The sequence below is a fragment of the Rhea americana genome, unplaced genomic scaffold, assembly GCF_003343005.1.
Source record: "Rhea americana isolate MKP2758 unplaced genomic scaffold, rheAme1 scaffold_105, whole genome shotgun sequence".
Taxonomy (NCBI): Eukaryota; Metazoa; Chordata; class Aves; order Rheiformes; family Rheidae; genus Rhea; species Rhea americana.
The window spans coordinates 3,151,152-3,176,505 of NW_028185095.1; the positions used below are offsets into that span (position 1 = coordinate 3,151,152).

At 39.7% G+C, this 25,354-nt stretch overlaps 2 protein-coding genes across 3 annotated transcripts in view; both read left to right on the forward strand.

The window, feature by feature from the left end:
* Window positions 1-730: 730 nt before the first annotated feature.
* Window positions 731-16,843, forward strand: TNFAIP6 (TNF alpha induced protein 6). The gene is made up of 6 exons (XM_085308818.1): window positions 731-889; window positions 8,292-8,429; window positions 9,771-9,932; window positions 12,480-12,708; window positions 13,800-13,840; window positions 15,721-16,843. The coding sequence occupies exons 1-6, from the start codon at window positions 796-798 to the stop codon at window positions 15,882-15,884; spliced, it is 828 nt and encodes a 275-aa protein (XP_085164944.1). The 5' UTR covers window positions 731-795; the 3' UTR covers window positions 15,885-16,843.
* A 3,449-nt stretch (window positions 16,844-20,292) lies between these two features.
* Window positions 20,293-25,354, forward strand: part of RIF1 (replication timing regulatory factor 1) — a 35,743-nt gene continuing 30,681 nt past the window's right edge. For both annotated transcript variants that reach the window (XM_085308930.1, XM_085308938.1), the window contains exons 1-5: window positions 20,293-20,507; window positions 21,550-21,628; window positions 22,296-22,392; window positions 24,446-24,576; window positions 24,973-25,067. In XM_085308930.1, the coding sequence (XP_085165056.1) occupies window positions 20,401-20,507; window positions 21,550-21,628; window positions 22,296-22,392; window positions 24,446-24,576; window positions 24,973-25,067 (509 nt within the window). In that variant the 5' untranslated portion in view covers window positions 20,293-20,400. The remainder of the gene's footprint in view (window positions 20,508-21,549; window positions 21,629-22,295; window positions 22,393-24,445; window positions 24,577-24,972; window positions 25,068-25,354) is intronic.

A 25,354-nucleotide genomic window follows, 5' to 3' on the forward strand; every position in this document is an offset into this window, starting at 1 on the left:
ATCTTTCCCCCTTTTTACTCTTCCACTCATCCCACCCATCACAAGGAATAGCTGCAGAATTCACTTTCAGCCAGAAGGGAAGACAGGCAGACAGCTGTCATGCTATGAATCAGATCCTAAAGTGTGGTTTGGAGGGAAAGATTTTAGCTTTAGTTCCCATTCACATAACAAAGAGCATCTGTTCCTGGCACTTGCAAAACTTAGGAGTTCCTGAAAACCATAGGAGTTTGACTTCCAGTTACAGATTTCATGTGAAGAAGTGGAATTCAAATATAGAAGGCAAAACATTGCCCTGATATTTTTTAGTTGATCAGGTCACTAAATTAAATTCAARTTTTGTATGAAAGAGTAGAATGTTTAAATAAGAATGTGAAGTAGTATGCCTAATTCTTTTCAATCCTGTAAACCGTGTGAGTAGAAACATTGCATGTAGATAGACTGGTTATTAGTTTTACAGTTCTATGGAATTTGAAGACAGTGAATGCTGAAGAATGCATAGAGTTTGGCTTGAAAAATTTTCATGTGTGCTGCAGTAGTTAGGGATAGAATGATTCCTTGGACACACTGGGAATCGAGAGAGCCAAAAGTGAGTCACGTGGATGAATACAGACCTCACATTTAATTGTATAATAATACTACAGCAAGCACAATTGGAGCAGCCTTGCTGACCTCACAGCTGAAAGCACTATTTAAGATCTGGCTACCAGATGTTCCAACAGAATCTAGCCAGCTGCTAGCAGAGGTTACCCTGAGTGTTTTAACAGAGAGTATTTACAGCCTAATCGTACAGAAGAGATGATTGCACTAATTTTCTTTTCTGTCCTGCTGTGGGACATGGCTGACGCATGGGGATTCAAGGACGGAGTGCTGCATAACTCTATTTGGTTAGGTAAGAAAGAATTTCATCATGAATGTTTTTCTACAAAAATCACTGTGTTTCTCTAACAATGTAAAGATGAACTTCCAGCAATATAAAACCATGCATTAAAAGAAGCAAAATCCTGCAATGAAATTGGTTATCATTGCTCTGATTAATACCTGCAAGTTTTGTCCTTACAATCTTACTGTTTTTACTGTTTATCTATTGTACAGGCAAACATACTAATGGAATATTTTGTCTGAATGTATTTGATTAAGCATGAAGTTAAGTGAAAGCAGTATTAAATATTAGTTCYTTCTAATGAAGGAAAGCAGAGTATGAAAAGAAACATTTGCCAAAGGAATGAATTAGTTTCTGCATGAACATACTTCAAATGCCTGGGGTCCTACATATGAAACTAAATGATCTGGAAATAATAGCAATAATATATCCTAGGTTTCTAGGAAAATACAGAAATGTATATGTTTTGGCCATTCATTTGTTCATATCATTAAATAGTGGAGAAAAGAATTCCAAAGAGGCTATATAATATGCTGTGGCAATAGTTTCTTATACTCCAAGTGGGTTTAAATAGCTCTTAGAGTTCTTTTAGCATTCTTTATTATTCCCCAGTAGAACAACAAAAATCAAAACATTCTCATAAAATATACCAAAACAAATATATGCAATGTGTGCTCTGTTTTATAGACAAATATTTATAGACTCCTTTATTGTCTCTGGAATATTGCGTATTTCTTCATGAATTTTAAGGAATTGCCATAGCCAGAACTCATTTCTGTAGTGCTCAGATGTTTCATGAAGAACTGAGACTATCCTCTATTAGCTGGTATAACAACCACRTGAACCTGAGCCCTCCTCAGAGGACCTTGTAAGCTAAAAGGAATGTGAATGCAAAGGAAATCGATCCGTAGTATTTTCCAGTTAATTGCACAGTTTTAATTACTTCCCTTTCCCTCTAAAGCTGGAGCATGCCTGCTGTGTTCTGTAGGTGTTCAGATAGGAGAGAGCTCTGAGGGAGGATAGCTTGGCACCTTCTTGCACCACCGCAAAGAGGAAGCATTCAAGAAAGGATGACAGAGAAAAGGCTTGTGTGCGAACCAACAAAGCCAGTATTCTTGGCTGAAGTAGCGGTAAGGAGACACAGAAGATAAATAGGACTGAGGCAGTGTTAAGCCTTGATTGTGGGGACAGAGAAGTTGTATTTGGTATAGTTTGTGATGGGTATTCTCATACAGAAAGGATGTGGTCAGAGCAGTGGGTAGAGAGACATGCAGAGCCAGGCCTCCTGTTTATCACCAGTTTGTACAGGCTGTCTCTGCACAAGTGAAAGAGTGCTTGGCTGTGGCACAGGTCGGCTCTGCGCTTTAGCTATTTGCATGCTCCTTGGCAGAGTTTTCATCTCTGCCAGCCAGTGGTCTTCGAAGAGTGCCTGAGCAGCAAGAGCAAGGCCAGGGACTATGCAGGAGGCAAAGTGGATGAGGTCTCCGATCCTAGGGAAAGGGAGTTCAGCCACACCACACACCACTCACGCTCACGGATAGAGAACAGGTCCTAGGCATTTTATTAGCAAATACTGGCATACCCATGTGACTACTRCTGCCAGTGCTGCCCTGACTGTGGCCTTTAGGGCTTCTGCAACATAAACGTGAACTGATGATGATAGTAATCATTTAARCAGTTGCACTTTGAATGACATGGCGTCCTTTTGCATATATATAAAAAAAAAAGTTTAGATTCCTTAAAAGCGAAGAATAGAGCGTTGACTGGAATGAATAATAAAATAAGGGTTTGTTACACCTTTAGCATTTATCGTGTGAGTAAATAAAAATGAAGGACAAGGATAAAAATTTGACTTGCTGCAAATAAATAAATACATGTAAAATCTGGAAACACGGCGTATAACTTTTAGATAATCACTCTGCTTTCACCGTTTGAGGACTCCATTGTAATACCTCTAAAAATGCACTATCCTGAGTACTGCAGTAAAACTACCGAAACAAAAACCAAGTTGCAGTTAATTAAATTAGCAATAGAATTCAGTGCAATTATGTATTACTGAAGAAAAACTTGGCAAAATCACAGCCATTCATTTTATGCATCTTTGCATTAAAAAAAATGTAATATGAACAATAAAAGGAGTAACCCTAATCTCATACTAACTATGCACAAGCATTAAAGCAAGACCTTCTCCCCAGGATAAAACCTAGGAATGCACAATGACATTTGAACTTTGCTTATCTTCTCTTCTTCTGATAAAGCATTGTCAAGACCAGAGTGAAAACGAAGGGAGTTTTCCATTTTACCTTTTTCCCTCATCTTTCTTTTTTTTCCTTTTTTACCTTTTTCCCCCATGAAAACAAATATCAAGTCTTYAATTAAGGTCAGGCTAGAAATGTTCWTATMTTTTACCTTATTTCTGTGATATAAAAYGTATTTTGTTTTCTTGCAAAATACAGGATCTTGATGCAGCTGAATATATACTATTTCTGTTAATGTCTTTCTTGTTTAAATGGAATATTATTGGGACTCATTTTTGTAACAAGCCTGTTATAACYAAAGGTTTATGGTAAACTGATGAGCAGATCAGAGCAATCTTGCCCAAACGTGCTTGGAATGTTTGAATTCTGGTGCTGGTTCTTAGTGCCCCAAAACAGGAGTTTTCCAGGGAGGCAGGAGCTCAGGATCAGTGAAGGGCCAGGGCTCTGCTGCCTGCTTTGTTTGTGCAGGCGCCTGGAAAGCAGCCAGGCTGGATGCGGCTGCCCCACTAAGGAGAGGGCTGGGACGGGGAGCAGGAGCGTCCCTGGCGATCAGCAGTCACCAGCCTATACCAGCAAAAATAAACCAGATTTCCCAGGTGCCACAAGGCCTCCTTGGGGGCCTTCCTTTTCCAGTGATACAAGTAGGTAGCCCTCATTCCTAATCCTTGGGACAACTGAAGTTGATCTTGCCTTCATTGCTTAGAAATAGTGAGCCAGGGCTAAACTTCTTATAATTGAGTAGATACAGTGTGAACAATTCATCCATTGAGGACAGTGGAGTTACATGGGGTGATATTTTTGCTAGGAATGAGAAAAAGAGAATGTTCCAAACTCTGATAGCAACAGAAAATAACATAAGGAATATTTTTTTTAGTTGTGTCAGGTGAATTCTTCAAGAAAATCACTGTTCTCCATGACTTAAAAGAACTCGCATACCCATTGAGAACAGCAAGTGCGAGAACATTGCACTTTCACTTGGCCATTTAGGTTATGTTTACAAGGAAATGTATAAATAGAAAGTATGAATTTTATTAATGGTGTTTCATCCCTCTGAACAGAATTGCTCACAAACTGTTTGCAGTGAACARTTAAAATTATTTCTGGGAATAGAAGAAAGGACAGAGAGCTAAGAAATTAAGTGGTTTTGTAAAAATACTTGACAGAATGGACTGTCAGCGATGGTGCTGGACTTTCAAAGGACTGAAGACACAACCAAGGCCTGCTTCCAAGCCCTACAGTCGTCACCTTTGCAACTCAAAGCGTATGCTTAGATCATTCCGCAGAGTCCCAGTGGTCCCCGTGACAGACGCAGCACACCACAACGCACAGCTGAAAGCTGGGAACAGATAGGAAACATTCCCTCCAAGAGAAGCGCCAACAAGCCRTGACTAAGGTGGCACCGTAGGGACAGGGGAATGGGGCTATTCTAGGCCTCTGGACTTTCTAAGGCGATGTCAAAATCCCAGTCAGCAGCAGGGCCCCAGTATACATATTTCGTGATCCAAACTGCCTGGGGATAGATGTACCTTTCCATAGGTATCTGGCCTAAGCCTGTGATATAAACAAAATATGGCGTGTTTTAATGTGAAAAAATTCACATTTTAGAGAGCGCTGAACTTCCGTGTTGGAGTGTAGTGAGAAGTCCCCACTCTTGTGTTCAGAATTTCGCTCCCATTCGCAGACCATGTGTCGGTGAGGTGTAGGGACCATGCCTGCACCRCTGGGGCCATACCTACACCATTCAGTGAAGTACTCTGAGGGTGACCATGAGTTACCAGAGACCTCTGCCAGCAACTTTATGCAGCAGCCCCCCACTTTGAAATTGAATAATTCTGTTTGTCTTTTATTATATAACCATGTGTCATGCATATTGATGGAACATAATTAGGCCAAATCTCATTTTTTTTGTCTTTATGCAGAAGAGGTTGGCCGCATTTTAATCTTGCCAACTGCTGTGGGTGACTCGGGGGTCACTCTTCTCACAGAATCCTGCTGTCTCTGGATTTCAAGGAGAAATTTTAAGAAATGTGAGTTGGAAGGAGCATGTCTGTCAGCCCTGTAAGCCACATTCGTTTGTGTAAGAACCAGAGGAAAAAGTAGGTGGAGAAATTCCAGAGAGGCCAGCCCCAATTTGCAGGTTTTCAAGCAAATAGGGAAGAGTCGTTTTGGAAATTCTTGAAAGAAGGTCTACTGCTAACCAGTGAGTGAGTTAAGGTTGCTCCTYCATCGTTTGAGTACCGGGATTTGGACACTGAGTACATTTCTCAAATATTTCAAAGGCATTATTGTAATCCAGGAAGAGGAGATTTTGGAGAGGTCAGATACTCTGGGAGCAGCTTGCSGGCAGCATTCCCATCAGAGAAGATGCCCAGCTGTGGCTGGGATGCGCCGTACTCTCTAGTGCCAGACGCTTGGTGTACGAATGGCACAGTGGTAGGCATGTGCTTGCACGTGCAAGTCAAAGCAGAATTTGATTCAGGTTTGTCTACACAGCCATGATCTTACTCCRTAACAACTAATAGTAATTTGTGCGTGTCTGTTCATGTATGACTGTGAATGTGTGTATATATGTGTGTTTATGTATATAAGTGTATGATGCTTTGACCTCGGTGTGTTTTTGTAGTTTACCATTCTGCACAGTTTCTAGTATAATTAAAATGAGAAAAAAATGCCTGCGAAAGATCTGATAATTAATTAGGATATGCTACTCTTGGGGAATACTGAGTCATTAAACTGTGACACGCTGATCAGCACAAATGTCAAAGCTCAACAATGTATGTGCATGGTCTATCTTTCCAAGGGCTACTTTTATCAAGTTACAAAGGAGTAACAGAGATATAGACTGGCGATTGCTCTCAGGAGGGTAACACCGACCACCAAGACACTACATGAAGATTCAGTCRTGCTGCTATCAGTATAGCAGCCCTTGCAAAAGCTATGAAGGACAAATCTTCCCAGCAATATTCTGAAAAACAAGACAGTGATGTCCTGATGTTCTAGCATCAAGAAATGGGGATAGATGTCTCTTGAGTGTTAAGATTTGAAAACACTATTACCAGGAGAAAACATCAGAGAAATTAGAGACAACTGAAAATAGTAGGTTTTTACTGTCAGCTGCAAGTCTAAACCATTGGTGAGTCCCTCTGAATGYGAGGTGCTACATCCAGCGCTCTTCCAGGAAGGGAGCAGAGTGGGTCTTGCAAAAATAGCTGCCAGAACGATGAGAGCTTTTTTCAGCAACTATCACTTAAAATAAGCTTTAAGACTGTTTTTACTTCAGCGTGACTGATCATCTTTGCCACCCAAGAAAGTTTGGAATGAACTGCCTCTTGCTCTTTGACTCAATGTAGATGGGACAGCTTGGTTAATCCCAGTAGAGCTGCAGTAATTACTAATTTCATTTCCAGGTTGTCCCCTGAGTGTGCAGTGAGACCAGATTGTGGGGTTTTTTTTAATATTCATATTTTCAATTCATGCATACTGAATTTAATATACTTACACTGTAAGGAAACAGTGACTGGATTTTTCAGGCTAAAGATGATAGATCATTATGTGGGTGAACAATAATGCTTTCTACAAACGAAATCTTGATTTAAAAAGTTTTTTTTTTTTTTGAACCTACCATACTATTATATCGAGGACTAAAATAGCTCAGCTAGAAGAGCGTTAGACTAAAGATCTAAAGGTCCCTGGTTCAAGCCTGGTCTTCAGCAAGGGGGGYCCTTGTTGCTACAACCCTGTCTAACATGCTCTAGGTGGCCCTGCTTGAGCAGGGACTTGATAATCTCCAGAGGTCCCTTCCAACCTTCCTGATTCTCTGATTCTATGATTATTCCATAGCTGTTTATTATTCTGACTGTTCTTTACACTGGAACTACCTTGGCTTCTTAGAAAGATCTTTCCATAGACTATATGTTATTCTTTGCCTATGCCACTGACATTTCTGGCTGTGTTACAGTAAGAACTCTGAGTCTTCTGAGACTACTGTCAGCAATATCAYTTACTTCATTGGGAATGAGTCCAGTGGCGGTGGCTCCAAAACTATATTGGCAAACGTCATTCTGTATCTAATAAAGGATCTCTCCATAGCTAACCACAATTCAGTGGTTTACATTCTTTTAAGTGTCCTAACATAGCCAAAACTACTGATTCTAAGTAGAATCAGTAGAATAGAGAGTCACTAGAAGAGACATTCTTTTTTTCCCATGGTGCAAATAACTGCTGTAAAAGAACGCTTCTTGTTTTGCTGCTTTTCTCAATTACATTGCTTAATGATAGCTGTAGAGAGCCATTTTTCTCAGATTGTACCAAATATTAAAAAAAATAAAGAAAAATACTATTCAGATTAGATTTGCGTATTGGTATAGAGGCAGATTTCTGTACATATGGCATCAGACAAGTGAAGCAAGAAAAGATTATAAAACCTGTAGTAGTACTGACAGTTTCTAGTTTTCCCYGCAAAGCTGCTGTATACTGGACTTGAAACAGCAAAAAATAGATATATGAAGAAAATATATTAAATTTCTGTATAGCAAAAATATCAGACAACAATTGTTCTGGTATTTGTGAGACAAGCACRGATATTTTATTTTGCATTTTTATTCCCTTTAATTTTTGCCTCTCTTCTATCCAAGTAGCTTTCATTTAACTTCTCTGGAGATTCAAAACAAAGCTCTGATTCATCTTACAAAAGCACTTTAAGTTATATCCAAAAGTATGCTGTAATAGCAATCCAGAAGGAGTTTCCCTGGAGTTTGATGTGGTCCCACAGATCTAGTTATACTGAACCAGCTGATCGTTCCCTTAACTACTGCTTTCTGAGTAGTCTTATGGGACTCCTTGCCTGCGTTTGTTGATTTTCTGTTTTTCAAAAGCTTGCCCCAAACTCTGAACAACTCTTGCTCAGAAGCTTCTCCCAAAACGAAACATGCCTTTGTGTTGCATATTTTCSTGACACTTCCCAAATAATGCAGCTACTAGCAGAACATCTTGTTTCTATTCTCACCTGGATGGTAGCCCAAGGTGAAGGTCTTGGGAAACTGCTGAAGTTGTAAGATTTGACATCCTCCAGGAAGGTAGGTCAGCTGGGATCTYGTAGTCTGCATTCCAAAAATAAAACAATACTGAACTTGTTTATTTCTTTCATCCCCCAGAACGAGCAGCCGGAGTGTATCACAGGGAGTCACGCACTGGAAAGTACCAGCTCACCTACGCAGAAGCAAAAGCCGTCTGTGAGTACGAAGGAGGACATCTAGCCACCTATCAGCAGCTGGAGGCAGCAAGAAAAATAGGTTTGAGGAAAATATCTGTTYGCATTTCATCTTGCTCATTGTGTTGCCAATCTCTCATTGTCATGAACGTTATGAATCCTATGAGACTTAGAAACTCCCTGGATTTTTGCCTGAGTTGCACGCTGTGTCTCCCCACGGTAAACAGAGCGTGGCTGCGCTACCCACGGAGCTGTCGGGGATAACGTGGGGACACAGCGCTCAGTGCCCCTGAGCGCTGCACGCAGCACGCCCCAGGGAAGCAGTGGTATCTGCCCAGCGCCCTCCCTGCCGTGCTGGGGCACCGCAGGGACCTGCAGGGCAGAGCACTTGTCCCCTCTGAGCTTTCTCAGAAAATGAGAGTTGTTATTTTTCACATAAGCAGTTCAGGTGTTTTCAGAACGTTTATTTGAGCCCTTGTTTGCTCTAAGAAGGAGTCTTGGTGTGCTCAGAGAGAAAAGCTGATCTCAGGACACTACTGAGATCTGTTTGATTCCTGTTGAGGAAAGATTAATTCATTCAGAGTCTTAGGAAAACAATGGAAAATATCCTGCACTCTAGAAATATGCAGGCTATGCTGTTGAGTCACAAGCTGGCACTCAGCACCAGCACACATGTAAAAAGGGTACTTTTGTCTCTTCTGACTAGCTTGCAGTCCTGGCACGCCACAAGTATGTTCTAGTTTGTCTCTGTGAAACCATGGAGTTGGTTTCTACCAGACAGTGAATAACAGTGCATTCTTTGGCTATTGTTTCTAAGTTCACAGGAAGGGAAGTTAGAATCTTTTTTTAATTATTTTTTTTTGGTAAGGAAATATACATATATATATATATGTATATATATATATAAAAGGAAAACATATTTTAGGTATTTAAATTTAAATTGTAAGTATTTTGAGATAATATGTTAATTTCCTTAGCTGTCTACTGTATATAGTATATTATTCACCTCAGTCTTAATACTGCAAACTCTTAGATGAGACATGATTGAATGAATTTGTATGACTTTAAAAAGGAAACAAACACAATTTTATTCACTTATGTAATTAATCCAATATATAATTTAATTACAAACACTGGTACAGTATTTAAAACTTACCACCCTGGAGASTATATAGTCCATCTGCGTTTGATTTTCTTTTCCAGTGTCAAACCAATAATCGTACTGTCGAGAACRTAATACATTCTGTGTTTAAAATCATCGGCTCAAAAGACTGTTTCTTCCTTGTAGTACAATTTCTGTTAGATGAATTACATCTAAGTCATTGATCAGCTGGAGCGAGTCATTATTTGTCTGAATAAAAAGCAAGGTTTCTTGCCTAGGATTAATTTGTCACGTGCATGCCTCTTTTTCTCCCGATCTCAGGTTTCCATGTGTGTGCGGCTGGCTGGATGGCAAAGGGCAGAGTTGGTTATCCCATAGTAAAAGCTGGACCCAACTGTGGCTTTGGAAAGACTGGCATTGTGGATTACGGGATTCGCCTCAACAGAAGCGAGAGATGGGATGCCTACTGCTACAACCCTAATGGTGCGTTTAAAAAGAACCCATTGCTCCTTAGTTCTGAGAATATGACTACACGTCRTGATGTCTGGCTGTGCAAAGGCACCCAGACTCTCAGTGATAATTACCATTTTGCTGGCCTTTTACATTTTTCTCGATTTGGAAACAAAAAATCAATAGAATTGTTTTATGCAGTTCTCAGTCTTCTATTTGGAAACACTGCTGATAAAAATTAGGAAAAAAAAAAGCCATGTGAGTTCAGCAAATTAAATCTAGAGAAGTTTTCCAGATTGTTTTATGCTTGGTAAAGTTCTAAAAAATTCTAAAATATTAGAATCCAAACCCAAGTTGGGGAATTTCCTTATGTTCTTTTCACTAGCCTGACATTTGTGGAGGAAGGTTAGCTACAATTAAATGCTGCAAAGGTAAGCATGTGTGTTTTTACTTACATAGAAGACCTTAAAGGGCTAGCAGATGTTGCAGGAACAGTATCACCTCGCTGGTTATACTGCCACTATGGGGAGCCTACTGAAGTGAAAACATCATCTGAGAATCTGGCTTCTAAGGCTAGATGGGACCGTCCAGATGATGCATATGCATTCTTAACAAAAGAGAGAGGCTGGAGGCTATGGTTAGGTTAAACTCTTTGGTTGTTTTATTCCTTTATTATCAGCACAATCCTGGAGGAAAATAGAGGTGTGCWTGCAACTGCTCTGTTCCTGTTTATCAGCTCTCTAATACATATGTAGAGATACGAACAAAAATAAAGCATTATGACACAGGAACTATTTTCCAGGTATTTTGCCTATAAAGACATTTAATGTTTACCCATCTTTCCAGTCATGGGAAYGTCTTTCTCTTGCCTGTGATAGAAAACTCTTGAAAATGAACTCTCTGGGACTGAAACATGCACTGATGCAGCTCCCAGCAGTGTGTGTGTGTGTGTGGGTATGTAACTAGATGGAGAACATTAGATCTGTGAAGCAGATCCAGAGAAGTGATTCAAACATGAGTGACAAGACCTCATGGACACAGGACATGTCTCTTCTGGGGAGGCTGAAACAGATTGTCTGCACCCTGTGCAGCCAGCCACATATGGGCTGTTGCATGACCTAGTTGCCTGAGTCTAGCTGGATTAGCCCCACACAATGCTGCCGGTGACTGAAATTCCTAATGTGGCCACATTTCAGTTRTTCTTGGGATCCTCCATGTAACAGGGAAGATACAAAAAGTGGGCACCATCGATAAAAGAGTAGCTTAACTTTGTGGTCTGCCTGGTTCTCCTGCTCCTCCAAGTGAACTACCCTGCATGGGAGAGCCAGAAACCAGAGTTGTCCATGACGTCTGTACAGCTGTGCACATTTTGTTTGTGCTCACAGGGTTTGAACTTGTTTATGTTAGCTGGGCAGTTGTTAACCAAATAGCTCTGCGGGGTGGGGGACTCTCACAGATGTTCAGCATACAAAGAAAACTGTGAGAGAGACTACTGCGCTCATTACCACATTTAAATGGGTCAGCCCAACTTTCTGCTTTGTCAGCCCTCTCTTCTGGGATGAAAGGTGATTACTTTGCAAATGCGTTGGATAGAGGACAAAAGGAAACTAAAACTGCCAACACTGGGAAGATGACTCCAGCCCCTCCGTTACAAGGATATGTATTCATGCTTGATGGCAGAGTTGTCTGTTTGCAAGTGGGAAACTATAGCCTGGGGAGGCAAAGTTGAATTGACTGATTTGAGCCTGGGCTCTTCTCAGAGATGCTAAAGATGTCAAGCAAGCTGTGGAAMTGCTTGAATGTTTGAAATCACATCCAATCTACCTGTGTTGTGGTGCTGAAAAATACAGGGCTTGTAGACAGTGTGAAAACTAAGAGGATTATTGCCATTATCCAACTTAAGGCTTCTAACACATGCCCTGAATCACTCTTGGAAAGTACCTGCCTCTCCCATAAGTCTGAACTTAGGAAACAATGAAGTCAGGCAATGTGAGGCCACCAAATCAATTGGTCCTGCTGACAAGGAAAGGCTCAAATGGGCACAGAATCTAACAGGAATGTCTGCTTTTCTTCCCAAAGGAAACCTTCCAAAGGCAGGGGAAGAGCTGCAGCAATAAAAACAATGCAGCAAAATAAATGTAGTCACTAATCTTTATGGACTTTCTGGAGAAGAAACACTTTAGAGAGGTATTCGGAGAAAAAAAGGACGAAAGTGGTCGTGAGGGCAACTTACAAAAACAAGTGTAAAGCTTACAATTTTACATAATCAGAAACTCCAAATGCTTTTATATRAAGTCTTAGCTCTGGCCCAGAGTCCACTGAAGTCAATGAAAGCTTTTCCTGTGAGTTCAGTGAGTTTTGGATCATGCCTCATTTCCAAAGTATCTGTTCCCAAAAGCTAGGAATGGCTGACATTTCCTTTGAGTGCTGAGTGCTTAAATATATGAACAGTGATATTTCTCTGGGTGTTCCTATGTGATTTTCTACAAAAGATCTACTGGGTCAAAGTGCACAAAGAATTAAATCATAGCCATATCCAAAATGAATATTTGAACCCTGATGTTTTTATTTTTCTCTTAGGAAAAGAGTGTGGTGGAATCTTTACAGATTCAAAACATGTTTTTAAGTCACCAGGCTACCCAAATGAGTATGAAAATGATCAAATTTGCTACTGGCATATTAGAGTAAAGTATGGACAACGGATTCATCTGCAGTTTCTGGAGTTTGATGTTGAAGACGACACTGCTTGTATGGCTGATTTCTTGGAAGTCTATGATAGCTATGATGATATCAATGGCTTTGTGGGCAGGTAAAGCAATTCCAGCTTTAACAAGAAAATACTCAAATATTTTTTAAAAATTTCTAGCATAATACTTAAGAAAAATTGTATTACTTAGCCAAATAGCACCCCTGATATGCCCAAAGTACTTGCAGCAATAGTACCTAACCTGCCTCTCCAGACAATTTTCTTCACTATTATTTACACAGATCTGTAAAGCACTTTTGAAAATTATGCTTTGGTCTTTCCTGCTTTGTTAAATTTTTCATAAAACATGAAAAAGACCTGCAAATCTTTTTAGGTAGCTACTTATTTTTAAATGAGTCCTCTATTATTTTGCAGGAAGAATGAGTAATCCCAAATAACATTTTGTATTTGCCTTAATTGAAGGGAGGGAAGAGAGGTGTTAAAACTGTTAGCAAAAATGTATTTAATTCAAGTTATTATTAGCCACAAAGTCAAATATTTTCTAAGAAAATCAGAACAGAACAAGTGTTATATATCTTCTTTTAACATTTAAAGTAGTTTCCCTCTTTGCTTAATTCTCACTTTCTTTTGTGTAATACCATCTTTTTGATTATTCTTTAGCAGTCAAATTTTTCGTATGAAGTGTCTCAGTTTTCTAGTACAGCAAATAAACTAGAAAAGTGATAAAAACACTTCCCTATTCCTGCCACATTTCATATCCTCTGTACAAATCATGCATAGAAAAGCAAGGATATATTGCATTTGTTTCTCCTTTAGAGACCATTCTTAATATTTTTTCATGATGAAGTTCATGCTTTCTCAGTTTTGGGCTATTATTCCTTGCCATAATGCTATGTAAAAAAGTTTTTTCTTGTTTTACAACACTGACTTCCTTCTTATATTGAAAATTATGTTTCTTGCAGCTTTCCCTCCCCTAAACCTTACTATAATGAGAAAAACCCTTGAGTGAATTGCTTTAACATAGAGAAACGTACATAGACTGAACATCTACAATMAATTTAACCCATAACAACAGCTTTCTCAAAGGAAAGTACAGCCTGAGAGTTACCATTGACAGTATAGGTCCCCACATAGCAGGGATATGGCATATTTGCTGTGCCACTCAGTCATAACCATTTATAATTTTTTTTCAGGTTCTGTGGAGATGAGTTGCCAGATGATATCATTAGCACAGGTAATACTACTTGCACTTTTTCTGGTAAAAAAAAATCAGCCTAAATCATCTCTTCTCCTACTTTCTAAGTCACAGCCAGCGTATCATAAGCTGCTATTCAAAACTGCCATTTTTTTTCATCAACACAATTATTTTTAAATAACCGTAAAAGAAAAAAAAAAAGTCCAGTTAGAAAAATAATCAGGGAAGGATCTGCTCACCAAGTTTTCCTGTTCTCAGAGCAAGGACTGCAAAACYGTTGCCAAAGCTGGATGTAGAAAGTATTTTGTATGTATGTATAAACAACAGTCAAGATTTGATTCTATATAAGTGAGCGAAGCGAGGTAAAAGTGGCTTTCAAGTATTGCAAAGTTGCCATAGCAAAGAAGTTAGCACAGGCTAATCATACAAGGAAGTAGTCATGTTCCCTCAGGAATGTGTATAATCTGTGCAGGTGCTCATGTTACCACACTTCCAGTGTCTGCAGTACCTAAATATGCAGAATTCACAATGCCATCAGTTTTACCATCTATGGATGGATTATCTCAGGGATAAATTAACAGTGCTGTGGATGCAAACAGGCCTCACATGTCTGCGCTTGCTAACACAGTGAATCCTTATTCCTACGTTACACCAGGCTATGATCTTAGAGCCTAATTGTGTATGTGTCACATTATTAGTGTTTTTCTTTCTTACCTGGACAATCCCTGATGAAGCAAGGATAGACTGTTACTCATTAATCAAACATAGACTGTTGCTGAGAGGTTCCTAAATGACGCAGTGCCAGAATCACAACTCTGAATGCAAATACAGCGCAGTCTCAAGCAGAGGTACATAATCTGAGGAAGGACCACTGGGATCAGAAGAAACGCTTTCTAGAATGAGGCATCATTTCAATCTTCTGAAAGCTATGAGCACTGCCATTTGTTTACAAATAATTCCGTTTTCAATCTTAAGTAATAAAATCATCCTAAAATAATTCTAAAGAAGTACAACTGAAAATAATCTAGTTTTCCCCTCCTTAAATATTTAAAAGAGCCAGGGAAAAATACATTAGCATGGAGAGAGAACATTACCATGTGCAAAAAGAAGACAATAAAACAAAATTGACAAGAATGAGAATAGGAATGAAATCATGGTGARAGAAATAGAATGTTAACAAAACAGAGTAAAGGAAAATTTGTTTGTCAGGCCAGATTATGACACTTTTTTTCAYAATGAACGTCATATCATTGCATAGTTTGTTAGATTAGTCCATGCAAATAAAGAGGGCAGAATCTGAAAAATACTTACTGCACTCTCGTGGTTAAGACATGGAAAATGGGACTCTACCCATCTCCAGTACAGTTCTCTTGWTGGATTTTGGACAAATCCTGAGCAAAAGCTAATCTAAGCTTTGACCTTTGCTTTGCTTTCTGTGCTCAGAGCCCACAGCTCTAAGCAACAGAAAGAGAAGAGAAAAGTTGAGTTGTGCCATACCTGCTCTCGCARTTTACACTGGCCTGGCAGAGATGAACAGACAGTCATGGGAGAGTGATGTAGCAACCTCACCCCAGTGTCACCTAGAACTGCCTGAGGCTCTGTGCCTATCTCATATGTCCAAATGTTTTCTTTTCTTCAAGTGGGGTGACTGCCTAAGTCGAGCAAGTCCAACATGAGCCTAGTTTTCCACAGGGCTGAAAGGCCTATACTTGGCTCAGAGGTAGACAGACCGGGTGGATTGCTCTGCAGACTTGTGTTTCAGATTCCTAGGATGTCCCGTCATGCCATGACATAGACAGACTCTCTCCGGAAAACTCAGGTGCCCGAGGGAAGCAAGAGAGTAGTATAAAAATAACTGAAATACCATGTTTTTTTGCCACCCAAAAATGTAATCCTTTTGTTTCTTTTTCTTGTCCTAGGAAATGTTATGACCTTGAAGTTTTTGACAGATGCCTCAGTGACAGCTGGTGGTTTTCAAATTAGATATGTTACTATGGACATGCCTTCAAAATCAGGTGATGGAAAGAATACAACTTCCCAAGGAAAAACAAACTTCTTAGCTGGAAAATTTGGTATTATGTGAGCAGATTAGCAGGGTATAATCATTAAGAAACATGTTTTAGAACCCGATTCAGGTATCTGTTTCTTCAGATAAGACAGAGACATGCAGTCATTTTCCTCAGATCTTTCTGACCTTTTATTTTCTGCCTTATATAAGTTTTTTTAATAAAACAGATTAGGAAATAAATTATAAAAGGTACTTACTTACACAAATAATAGAAGACTATTTTTAGATTACAAGGACTGCATAAAACCAAAGAATTCATTGTTACCAAATATTTTTAAATTATTTTTCTATATGAACTGTTCCTTTTCCTCATTTCTTGCTTAACTTGAACAAATATTTTATGTGACAGATGTTTCTTTYTTATTAATTTAATTTGGTCTTCCATCCTTATTTTTCTTGATTTCTACATATTTATTTTTGAATTCTTGCTTTATTTCTTCTTGTTCTCCGTGTTATTCTTTTTTTTTAATTAACTCATTTCCCTGAACACAAAAGGCCATTTGAGTAAATTGTTAAGGTAACATGAATTCATCTTGTGGGTGGCCTAACAGCCACCTATGTCATTGTCTGAAGTGAGAAGCTTATAAAGCGTCATGAAAAGCACAGAATCAATTATATTACCATCATAATTTTGYTGTGAGATAAATTAAAAATATTCAATCAATTTTGTCACAGTTTCCTCATCCAGAGAAGAGATACTCAAGCATTTAACTTCTCTGATTTCACTTAGTAAAGAATCAAATGAAAGACTCTGTAATGATAAGAAAACTGGTGAGATGAAGCKTTAGAGGAAATTAGGTACTGACTTACCAGCATATCTGTTTATAAAATACTGTCAAGATGCTATATGTTGTTTACACAGGTTTTTAGACTGTACTGTTTTGAACTGATAAATATAAATCATTTTCCGTATGTTTTTAACTTCAGTTTAAATTCCTCAGTTTGAAGTGTCATTAAAGCTACCTCTGTTTTAACCTTGTCCAGTTTCCAGTGAATGCATTTTATTTTTGTGAGAACTTTCAGATTTTTAATCATTTTTTCTTAATTTAAAAATATAAATTAAGTTTTGAGAGGGTTTTCTTTTTTTTTCATACTGAAAATTTTCCTGACCCCAAACCAGCTGAAATCTAATGCCAATTAAGGATCTTCCTGTGAATTTTTTGGTCTGACGCTTTGTGAATTCCCCAGAAAGAGTTTTGTACAAGAGGAGGAGAATCTTAAGCTAATCAGTCCTGTCTTTGCTTTACCATATTCTCATTCTCAGTACTTAAATTGACTTCAGCTTGGAGCTTTTATTGTTTTAATTTCACTTGGAATATGATTTTGTTTTCTAGTTTAAACAACAATGTAGATGGCACATGGCTGGAGCAACACAAACACAGTTTCACATGCATAGCTAATTGTGAGAGGGCTGACACAGCTCTTTCTTAGCTGTTGAGTTAATAGTATATGCAGTCAGTCAGAACATCCTACTACTGGTAAGAAGAGAGGTTCCGTTCTTGCAATAAGACACCATATTCTGTTCTAAACCTGCAGCATTTTTTTTCTGGTTTATTTTGCTATTGTGCCAATAAGCTCAYGGTGTTTAATATTTTCTGCTTTGACAACTCCCTCACATTATACTTATCTCTGAAGTACCTGCTTATATTCCARTCTTGATTCTATGTTCTAGATACTTGCCTATAAACAGCATATCTGACCTCTCTTTAAAATTTTTACTCATGTATCGGAAGAATGATCACCCTTTGTGCAGGCCCCTTCTACTCCCTTAATTTCCTTGCTAGTCCAAGGAAATGTATTTTATTTTCTGCTTTTGCCTTAGCTATGTGCTACTATGTAACTACGTGCTTCTCAATGAGAGTAGCCCTGAGGCTGGGCTCAAGACCAGCTTTCGCTRGGTAACCTGACTCAGCTGGGACTCCCAGGGGAACATCCTAGCTAGGTATTTGCTGAGTTTTAGACTGTGATTGAGGCCATACTTACCTGCTATGTATCTGGCTTTGATCTTCCATCTCTGTTGGTAGGAAAGTCAGCTGATTAAGGTTGAGTCTTGCCTATACGGCAGCCAGCCAGGGGCATATTCAGACAGGCAAGCAGGGCTCAGACAAGGTTTCCCTGGTCAAAAGCAAATATGAGTAAAAGTGCTGGGTTTCAGGAATGCCTCACTTTCATGGCATTCCCAGGACTAGCTGACCCAGCCACGATATGGTTATATATGATTATGATTATATATGGCTATATGATTATATTGTTGCCAGTAAGTGTCACTGTATTTTTTTACAAACAAATACATAATATATATTTTTAAATAAATATTTCTTCTGGAGAAATTCAGGTCTTTGGTGTATATGAAAAGCGACAGTGTTTTATACACTCCACTCTGGTTTTCTACACTTATCCTGCACTATACTGATATTCCTGTATCATTCTTTTATCTTTCTCAAATACACACCAAAATACAACTTCAAAATTGCAAACAATGCGAAAGGATGAATTAAGGATCCTGCTAGCAGAAGTTGTTGACACTTATCACAATTTGGAGTCATATAAGGAGCAGTGGTAATGACAGGAAAATAGAGAAACACAGAAAATCTGACATCTGGAATCTGCTTGAAGTGGGCAGACTACTATATAGAAAATACTAAAATCTTAAAAGATTCACATTTGTGTTGATGAACAGTATCGCAGCTAGAACTGCAGTTGCTCTCTCTTTCATTTCAAATACTCTATTCATGCTTCATCTTAATGCCAGGAAACAAAGTTCATATTACTATATTTAATGGAATGAAGCTGCACTGAAAATCAACTGGTATTTTTTAATCCTGCCACCTGGTGGACTGAAAAAAAAGCTATTCACATGTTCCTGTGAATGTATTTCTCCAAAACTAGCAGAAGTATTTAGCAACAAGAAGCAAAAAGCCTGGAGAGGACTGTTAACATTTTRTTTATGGTCTGGGGTTCTTTTGGACTGAGAAGCAACTGGTCCTAAATTGTTACGCAGCAGAAGCAAAAACTGCACAGGAAACATCYACTTTCCAGAAAACCATCCTGGGACAGCCAGTGGAGTGACACCATTTTAAGAGTTATTTTACACAACATAGACTCCAGATAAGGGTGTCAGAAGCCACCACAAAGCCCTGCAGGTGAAGACAAAAGAAGAGTTAACAGTTACTGTTAAGGTCTATTTTTATCCCTGAGAAACAAGGTTTCTCTGCACAGCAAATCTGCCACAGATCTCAAGCTATTTCATTACATCCACAAACACTGTTGATATAAATTATTTCACACACTTACCAGTAACTCACTTGTCTTTTTTCCACAAATTTACCATGAGGGGGAATAAACTGTCTGTAATAGGTGTTAATGTTTCCTACCCCATGGTGCAAATTTCCTGTTTATTTGTGTGCCCCCCGGCTGTTTCCAGCAGCAGCTCCCTGGCAGGACTGCTTTTAATGCTGCCCTTGCTCAAGCTGATCCCAGGAACCTGATGCTAAAAGTCCAAGATTTTTGYCCAGTGCGTCACAGCGGAGACGGTCTCAGCCACGGAGACCACACTGACCGCAGGTGAAAACCACCAGCTTCCAGTCACTTTTATGCAATGCTTTATCACACAGTCCGACAGGGGAGCTTAAAAACTCGGTGAAAACGTGCCAGAGCACGTTTTGTTAAACTGGCTTTTTTTCTGCTTTTTAGAACTCCAGTCCCTCCTGCAGGTGCGAGGGGAGCTCGGCCTCTCCACGGCTGTGCCAGAGACGACTGCAAGAGGCGGTGGTGCTGCCCAGCGAGCCGCTTCACACTCTCATCCGCCTAGCTAGGAACTTTAGGTTTGGGCAGATAATGTTGCCGCGGCGCGGAAGCACAGCCCTAACACCCGAGCAGCTCTGGAAWAACCATCTCAGTCACAAACACGCATGATGCACACATGGCGCCTCTGTGAAGGACGGGCGGGTCGAACGCGCGCTCCGAGAGGTTACAGAAGCGGTGGCCAGTTGCGCACCACGCCACTCGAGTTAAAACCATAATAATAAAAGCTTGGAGTCGGACAAGGCTCGGACTCTGTGTGAGCACCCCGAGGAGCCCCCCAAGCCGCGAGAGGCAGGCGCTGCGTGACAAGAGGAGCGCTGAGGAGAGCTGAGGTAAGAGCAGCGGCCCCCCCACGGCGCGCGCCGGCCGACCGTTGGGGCCASGCCCCGCCCCCCAGGGCCGCCGCGACCAATCGGCGGCGGAGGCGTGGCGTGGCGTGGGGCGGGGCCCGAAAGGCGCGGGGAAGCGATCCATCGCTCGGCGCTCCGCTGCGAGCGGGCAAAGGCACGTGGTGCGGCGGGCACCGTTCGATGTTCTCCGGCTCGGCCGCGAGCTCCGCCTCCCCGCGCCCCGCATTGGCTCCGGCGAGCGCAGCCCGGGTTCGCGCGGCGCCGCGTCCCGCGCGCCGCCATCTTAGCCCGTGAGACGGCGCGGGGCGTGCGGCGGCGGCTGCGGCGCGGGGCTGCCCGTTGCCCTCCCCCCTCCTCTCACCCCGCTCGCCGCCGCCATGAGCGCGCCCGCCGCCGCCCCCAGCCTGCTGCCCCTGCTCGAGACCCTGGAGGACCCGTCCGCGCCGCCGGGGGACCTCACCGACGCGCACCTCACCGTCGCCAAGTGAGCGCGGCCCGCGGGGGGGTGGGTGGCCGCGCCGCGCCGCGCCGCCTGAGGGGACGGCGGCGCCCGCCAGGCCTCGGCCGCCCGCCCGCGCCGAGGGGGCGGCCTGGCGCGCCTCGTGGAGCGGAGCACTGACCGCTGTGATTGCAACTCCTAGACTTAGTTTTTCCTAATTTTGGAGTGTTCTTTTAATTACGTTTTGCTCCCTTGAAAGTGCCCGTTAACCATCAGGTCCCMCTTTCACCAGGGTTCTTCACATCTGTTAGCACGTGCAAAGCATTATCGCTTGATCTTCCTTGAGTCCCTGTCTTTTCCTTTCCAGTAACTCCCTAAACCATAAATGCTTGAGTATCAGTGATTCTGCTCCCTGTATAAGAGTTTACAGGTCTCTAGTAAGAGCTGATTGGAACTAATATCCTAATCTAAGGATCATACCACAACAACGAGAAAATTCTGGGGTTGTCTTTCAACAACTACACGCGATAAGTTTGTTTCTCGCAATGCGAAACTGATTATTAACACTTTATAGGGAAACACTAACTCTCCTTTATGGATGTTGTGGGAAGTTCTTGCTGATAGTTGTGAAAACAGAATCTTTCTGCTATCCGGCTTCTGCATTCTAAAACATTTTTTTTGAGTATATGTGGTTTTAGCTTGTTATATTGCTATGTAAAATTTTATTTAACTTTCAGTAGTCACAGGAAGTTTTCCCATTAACTTGTAATGTTTTTGTCAAAGATGACAAAAGAGGAAACTCCTAAATGTCTTCTATGCTTCATACACAAAATGGGTCATTAGTCGTTTCACTTTTTCTAATATGTTAGGATACATATGTTTTACCATTATGACAGACTAATTTCATGGTGATTAGTGGATTTGTTTTTTTCCTAGTAATTTTTTTTTTAGTTTTCTAAGTAAAAAAAAAAAAACTGTTCTATAATCACCATTTTAGACCAGTTAATGGATTGTGTATAAGAAGAAATCTATATCAACACTACATTTAACATTCGTGAATGTTGCTTATTTTCCTCTCTTCTTGAAGTCGCTTGACTGGTGGGGAGGGCAAAGAATTCACTGCAGAAGTTAGAAGACACTTTTCTCGACTTTGCAAAGTGTTGAAGGTATGTCTTTTCCACAAGATTTTTCTGCAGTTTATTTTAATAAACGAACCAAAGGTGTGTTTAGGTGGTCATGATACCTGGCCAGACTTGAATTTGAATTCATGTAATGCTAATTTGAGCTAGTAACATAGCAGTAAGGGCTTGTTGGTAAATTGTTTCCTTCATGTTATAAGAATTACTGTAGAGAAATAAATTTGAGAATCTTGGATGCATTCTTGCTGTGCTGTGCTGTCAAATTTGATTTTTCAGAAAAGGTGCAGTATGTTCTGCCTGTCCTTAGAAATACTTTGGGGAACTGGAATATGAAGTAAATCTTAAAGCTGTAAAGGCTGTTGTTTTAGCCACTTTTTTAAAAAAAWTCCTGTTTATATACTGTCCTGATGTTTAATAACAATTGGAGAGTTAGGTAGTAGTACATGCACAGAAAAGAAATAGCACATACTGAAGCAAAGATGTCTGTAATTTAGAGAGTAAAAATATCTTGAGAACCCCAAATTCTTTCAGTAATTTGGGTTGTATATAAATAGGATGCCTTTATTATAGTAGTATATTTTCCATCACACATTCTGTTTTGACAGCTCTATTCATTAGGCAGAAGTGTTGGAATTAAGACAGTTAAAACTTTTTAGCCACTTCTGTGACTTGCGACTTTAATTTATTTTTTCAGGCACACATTTCTAGTCAAAACTTGGAGCTAAGTAATGCAGCATTACAGGTCTTAGGATTTTGTGTTTTTAATTCGAAGATTACATCTGAATTATCTGGTAAGCAAACTAAAACTTTCACATATTTGGTGATTAAAAAAATATAGCAGAGCTCTTTTGCTATTTCTCTATTACCATATACTTTAGTTTTGACTATATTTACGGTTCCCAAGGGGTACAGTAGTTTTGTCTCTAGCATTAAGCAGTGTGAGCAGTTCACTAATTACATTACAATKTATTGCACAAAATGGATTTCCATGCTGCAACACTAATACTGTTGTACTAATTTTCAATTTCAGTGAACACTTTGGTATCATTTAGGTTCTATAGTTTGGATTTCTTGGCATCTTTTTTTCATTACTAATTCCACAATGCAAAAACGATGGACACGTGTGTGTGTGTGTGTGTGTGTGTGTGTGTGTGTGTGGAATACAGGGAGCTTTAGTAATAGGGTTTTTTTGGTTGGTTGGTTTTATTTTATTTTTTTTTTAATCCCTTAGTTCTAGCTTGTCACATTGGTGTGGTCTCTTAAATGTTGTGCTGGTAGAGTCCTTCAAATTGAACTAATTTAAAAGATTTCAGAACTTTATGATCTAAATTACTAAAAAGCACTAAACCCTTTTAACATTTTTTTTTTTTTTTTTGCTGCTGAGAATGTGAGGGAATGCATCAAGGTTTTAAAAGAAAGAAGAAAAAAAAACCAAAACCGGATTTGTTAATGGAGGAGAGCTAATGTCTAAGTTGGCTGATCTTCAGGCGGTAGCTGTTACATGTTCCAGTGGTCAGGCATATTCATTTGCAGTAACAGGATCAAAAGCCACTCTGTGTGGGATGACCTGCAATCTTTGTGTGCGCACCTTTAGATTTAGTGTGTGGTAGGTATGCAGGTTATGCGGTAGCGAAAGATGGTTAAGCTAAGATTGCCTTTCAGGGGCACGCAAAGGAAAGTAGTGTAAATCAGCTGTTGCCTGGTACCTTGATAGTGCTGAACCTGTAGTAACTGTTAAGAATGACAAATGGCATACTGTCTATTCTGTGCTCCCATTCTCTTTCTGATGAATGCTGAGTGATTTTGGATAAATGCACTAGAATCATCTTTAGTAGAGGAAAAACTTAACCTCGGGAAAGACTGAACAGCATCCTATGATATATAGATGTGCAAACAGGATTTTTTGTTTTCACATGTTTGAAAGGACACTGCCATTCTGCTTACTGAAACTGATTCTTTGCCTCAATTCTTCTCATATTTTCTGAAGAATGTGTCCTGCTTTCCTCATAGTCAAACTTCCTGATGCCCCGTGGGAATGGGACATCTATAATAATGTCTGTATAGTCCCTTTCTTCTCTCCTATAATTTTTTTAAACAGTTGGTCAATTGTAGTCAGTTTTGCTAGAGAACTTGAGGTTTCAGAGATAATTAAGTCCTGAAAATAGGTGGACAGGGAGTTCAGGCAAGAACTGTACATAACTCTGAGGAAGGGGCTATATGTGAGCTTATGCTTCTGAGATCATTTACCCAGGAAACTCAAATTCATAAGAAATCAGGCTTTATTCAATCTGAATTTGAAATAAATAAATGACTTTCTAGCTCTTCTTAGTTGCGTTTAAGTGCTTTGTTTATCTTGTTCTTTCTTCTTTGTAATCAGCTTGCTGTTACCTCAGTTTGAGCTTTGCTTTACTTTACTGCCTTTTTTTTTTTTAATAATAAAACCTCTTATAGTCCTTAATGAATTGTGTATGTCAGCATGGCAGTGAAATTGACTGGACAAAGTGCTGCTGAATTCTCTTGAAATGAAGAAAAGTAATTAAAAAAATGATCTTTAGCTTTTTTTAGATAAAATTTTATGACTTTGTGATTTCATATGTTTCTATAGATATATACATACTATTAATGTAATTATCAATTTTTTGCTCATTCTTGCTAATTGTCTTAAAAGGAATTTACAGAAATTGCTGGAGTAATGTTTAAGCATTAAAGTGACTTTCGCAAGCTTTAGTTGTATGGATCTCCTTGCTTTAGTATTTATCAGCTGAGCAAAATGACCTGAAATTTGCTGAGAAGTTGATTATAGTTACACAAACAGAATTTGAGTGCTATTAATTCTGATTTCAGCAACGGAAATACAAGAGTTGCTTTCAACAGTGAACGGCATTGCTGTAAAAACTTCAGACAAAAACACTCGCACTCGAGCACTTTGGGTAATCTCCAAGCAGACATTTCCTTCTGAAATTGTTGGAAAGGAGGTAAGTTAAGTTTCATAGATTTCCACACCCCGCCTTCTTCCCCTGGTTTCCGAAGGAAGTGAGGCTTAATGATACTTCTTGGTCACTCTCTACCTGTTGAGTCAAAGGCCATTTTCCACCAAATTTGACAGACAAGTAGAGGGCTCAGTTATATTAAGTTTTTAGAAATTTTTAAAACATGAATAGCTGTGGAGAGAAAAGAGTTCACAAATTTTTGCTGCACTTAAGGGAAAAGCTGCAACATGAGCTTAGCTATTGTATTAGACCCCGATGGTGAAGCTGCGTAGGAGAGAAACATTTGCAAATACTTTAGTTTTCTTAGATTTCTAATCTTAACTGGACCCAGGAAAATCTAGTCGCATTAATACAGTGCTTGCTCTGATACTGTTTCCTCAGGTGTCCAGCATCATTTCTACTCTGGAAACGATACTTACTAAAGGAGATGTACATTCTATGGTTGTTGAATATGAAGCACTGAATGTTGTTATACGGTATGTGCACTGCAATATTAAATGTTAAAGTAAATGCCTAGGTTTCTGGAAAATATTGAAACAAAATCTTAGTGACTTTAAATATTCTCATGATAATACTTGCAATGATCTTTGAATTGTTAAATACATCAGATTTTTTTTTTCTGTAATGCTTTCTATTATAGCCAGTGCAACAGAGTGAAATTGTATGAAATACTGTTTCTRGCCTTTTTCTAGACTCTTGAGCCATTTCATCTGCAAAATATTCCGTTAATGAGAGTGACACTACTGAATCTGACACAAAGTAA

Excerpts from the sequence above, each read along its gene's own strand:
- TNFAIP6 (XM_085308818.1), top strand. The coding sequence starts at position 796 with ATGATTGCACTAATTTTCTTTTCTGTCCTGCTGTGGGACATGGCTGAC. Across the intron at positions 9,933-12,479 it reads CTACTGCTACAACCCTAATG|GAAAAGAGTGTGGTGGAATC; the intron begins GTGCGTTTAAAA and ends TTTTTCTCTTAG. Across the intron at positions 12,709-13,799 it reads ATCAATGGCTTTGTGGGCAG|GTTCTGTGGAGATGAGTTGC; the intron begins GTAAAGCAATTC and ends ATTTTTTTTCAG.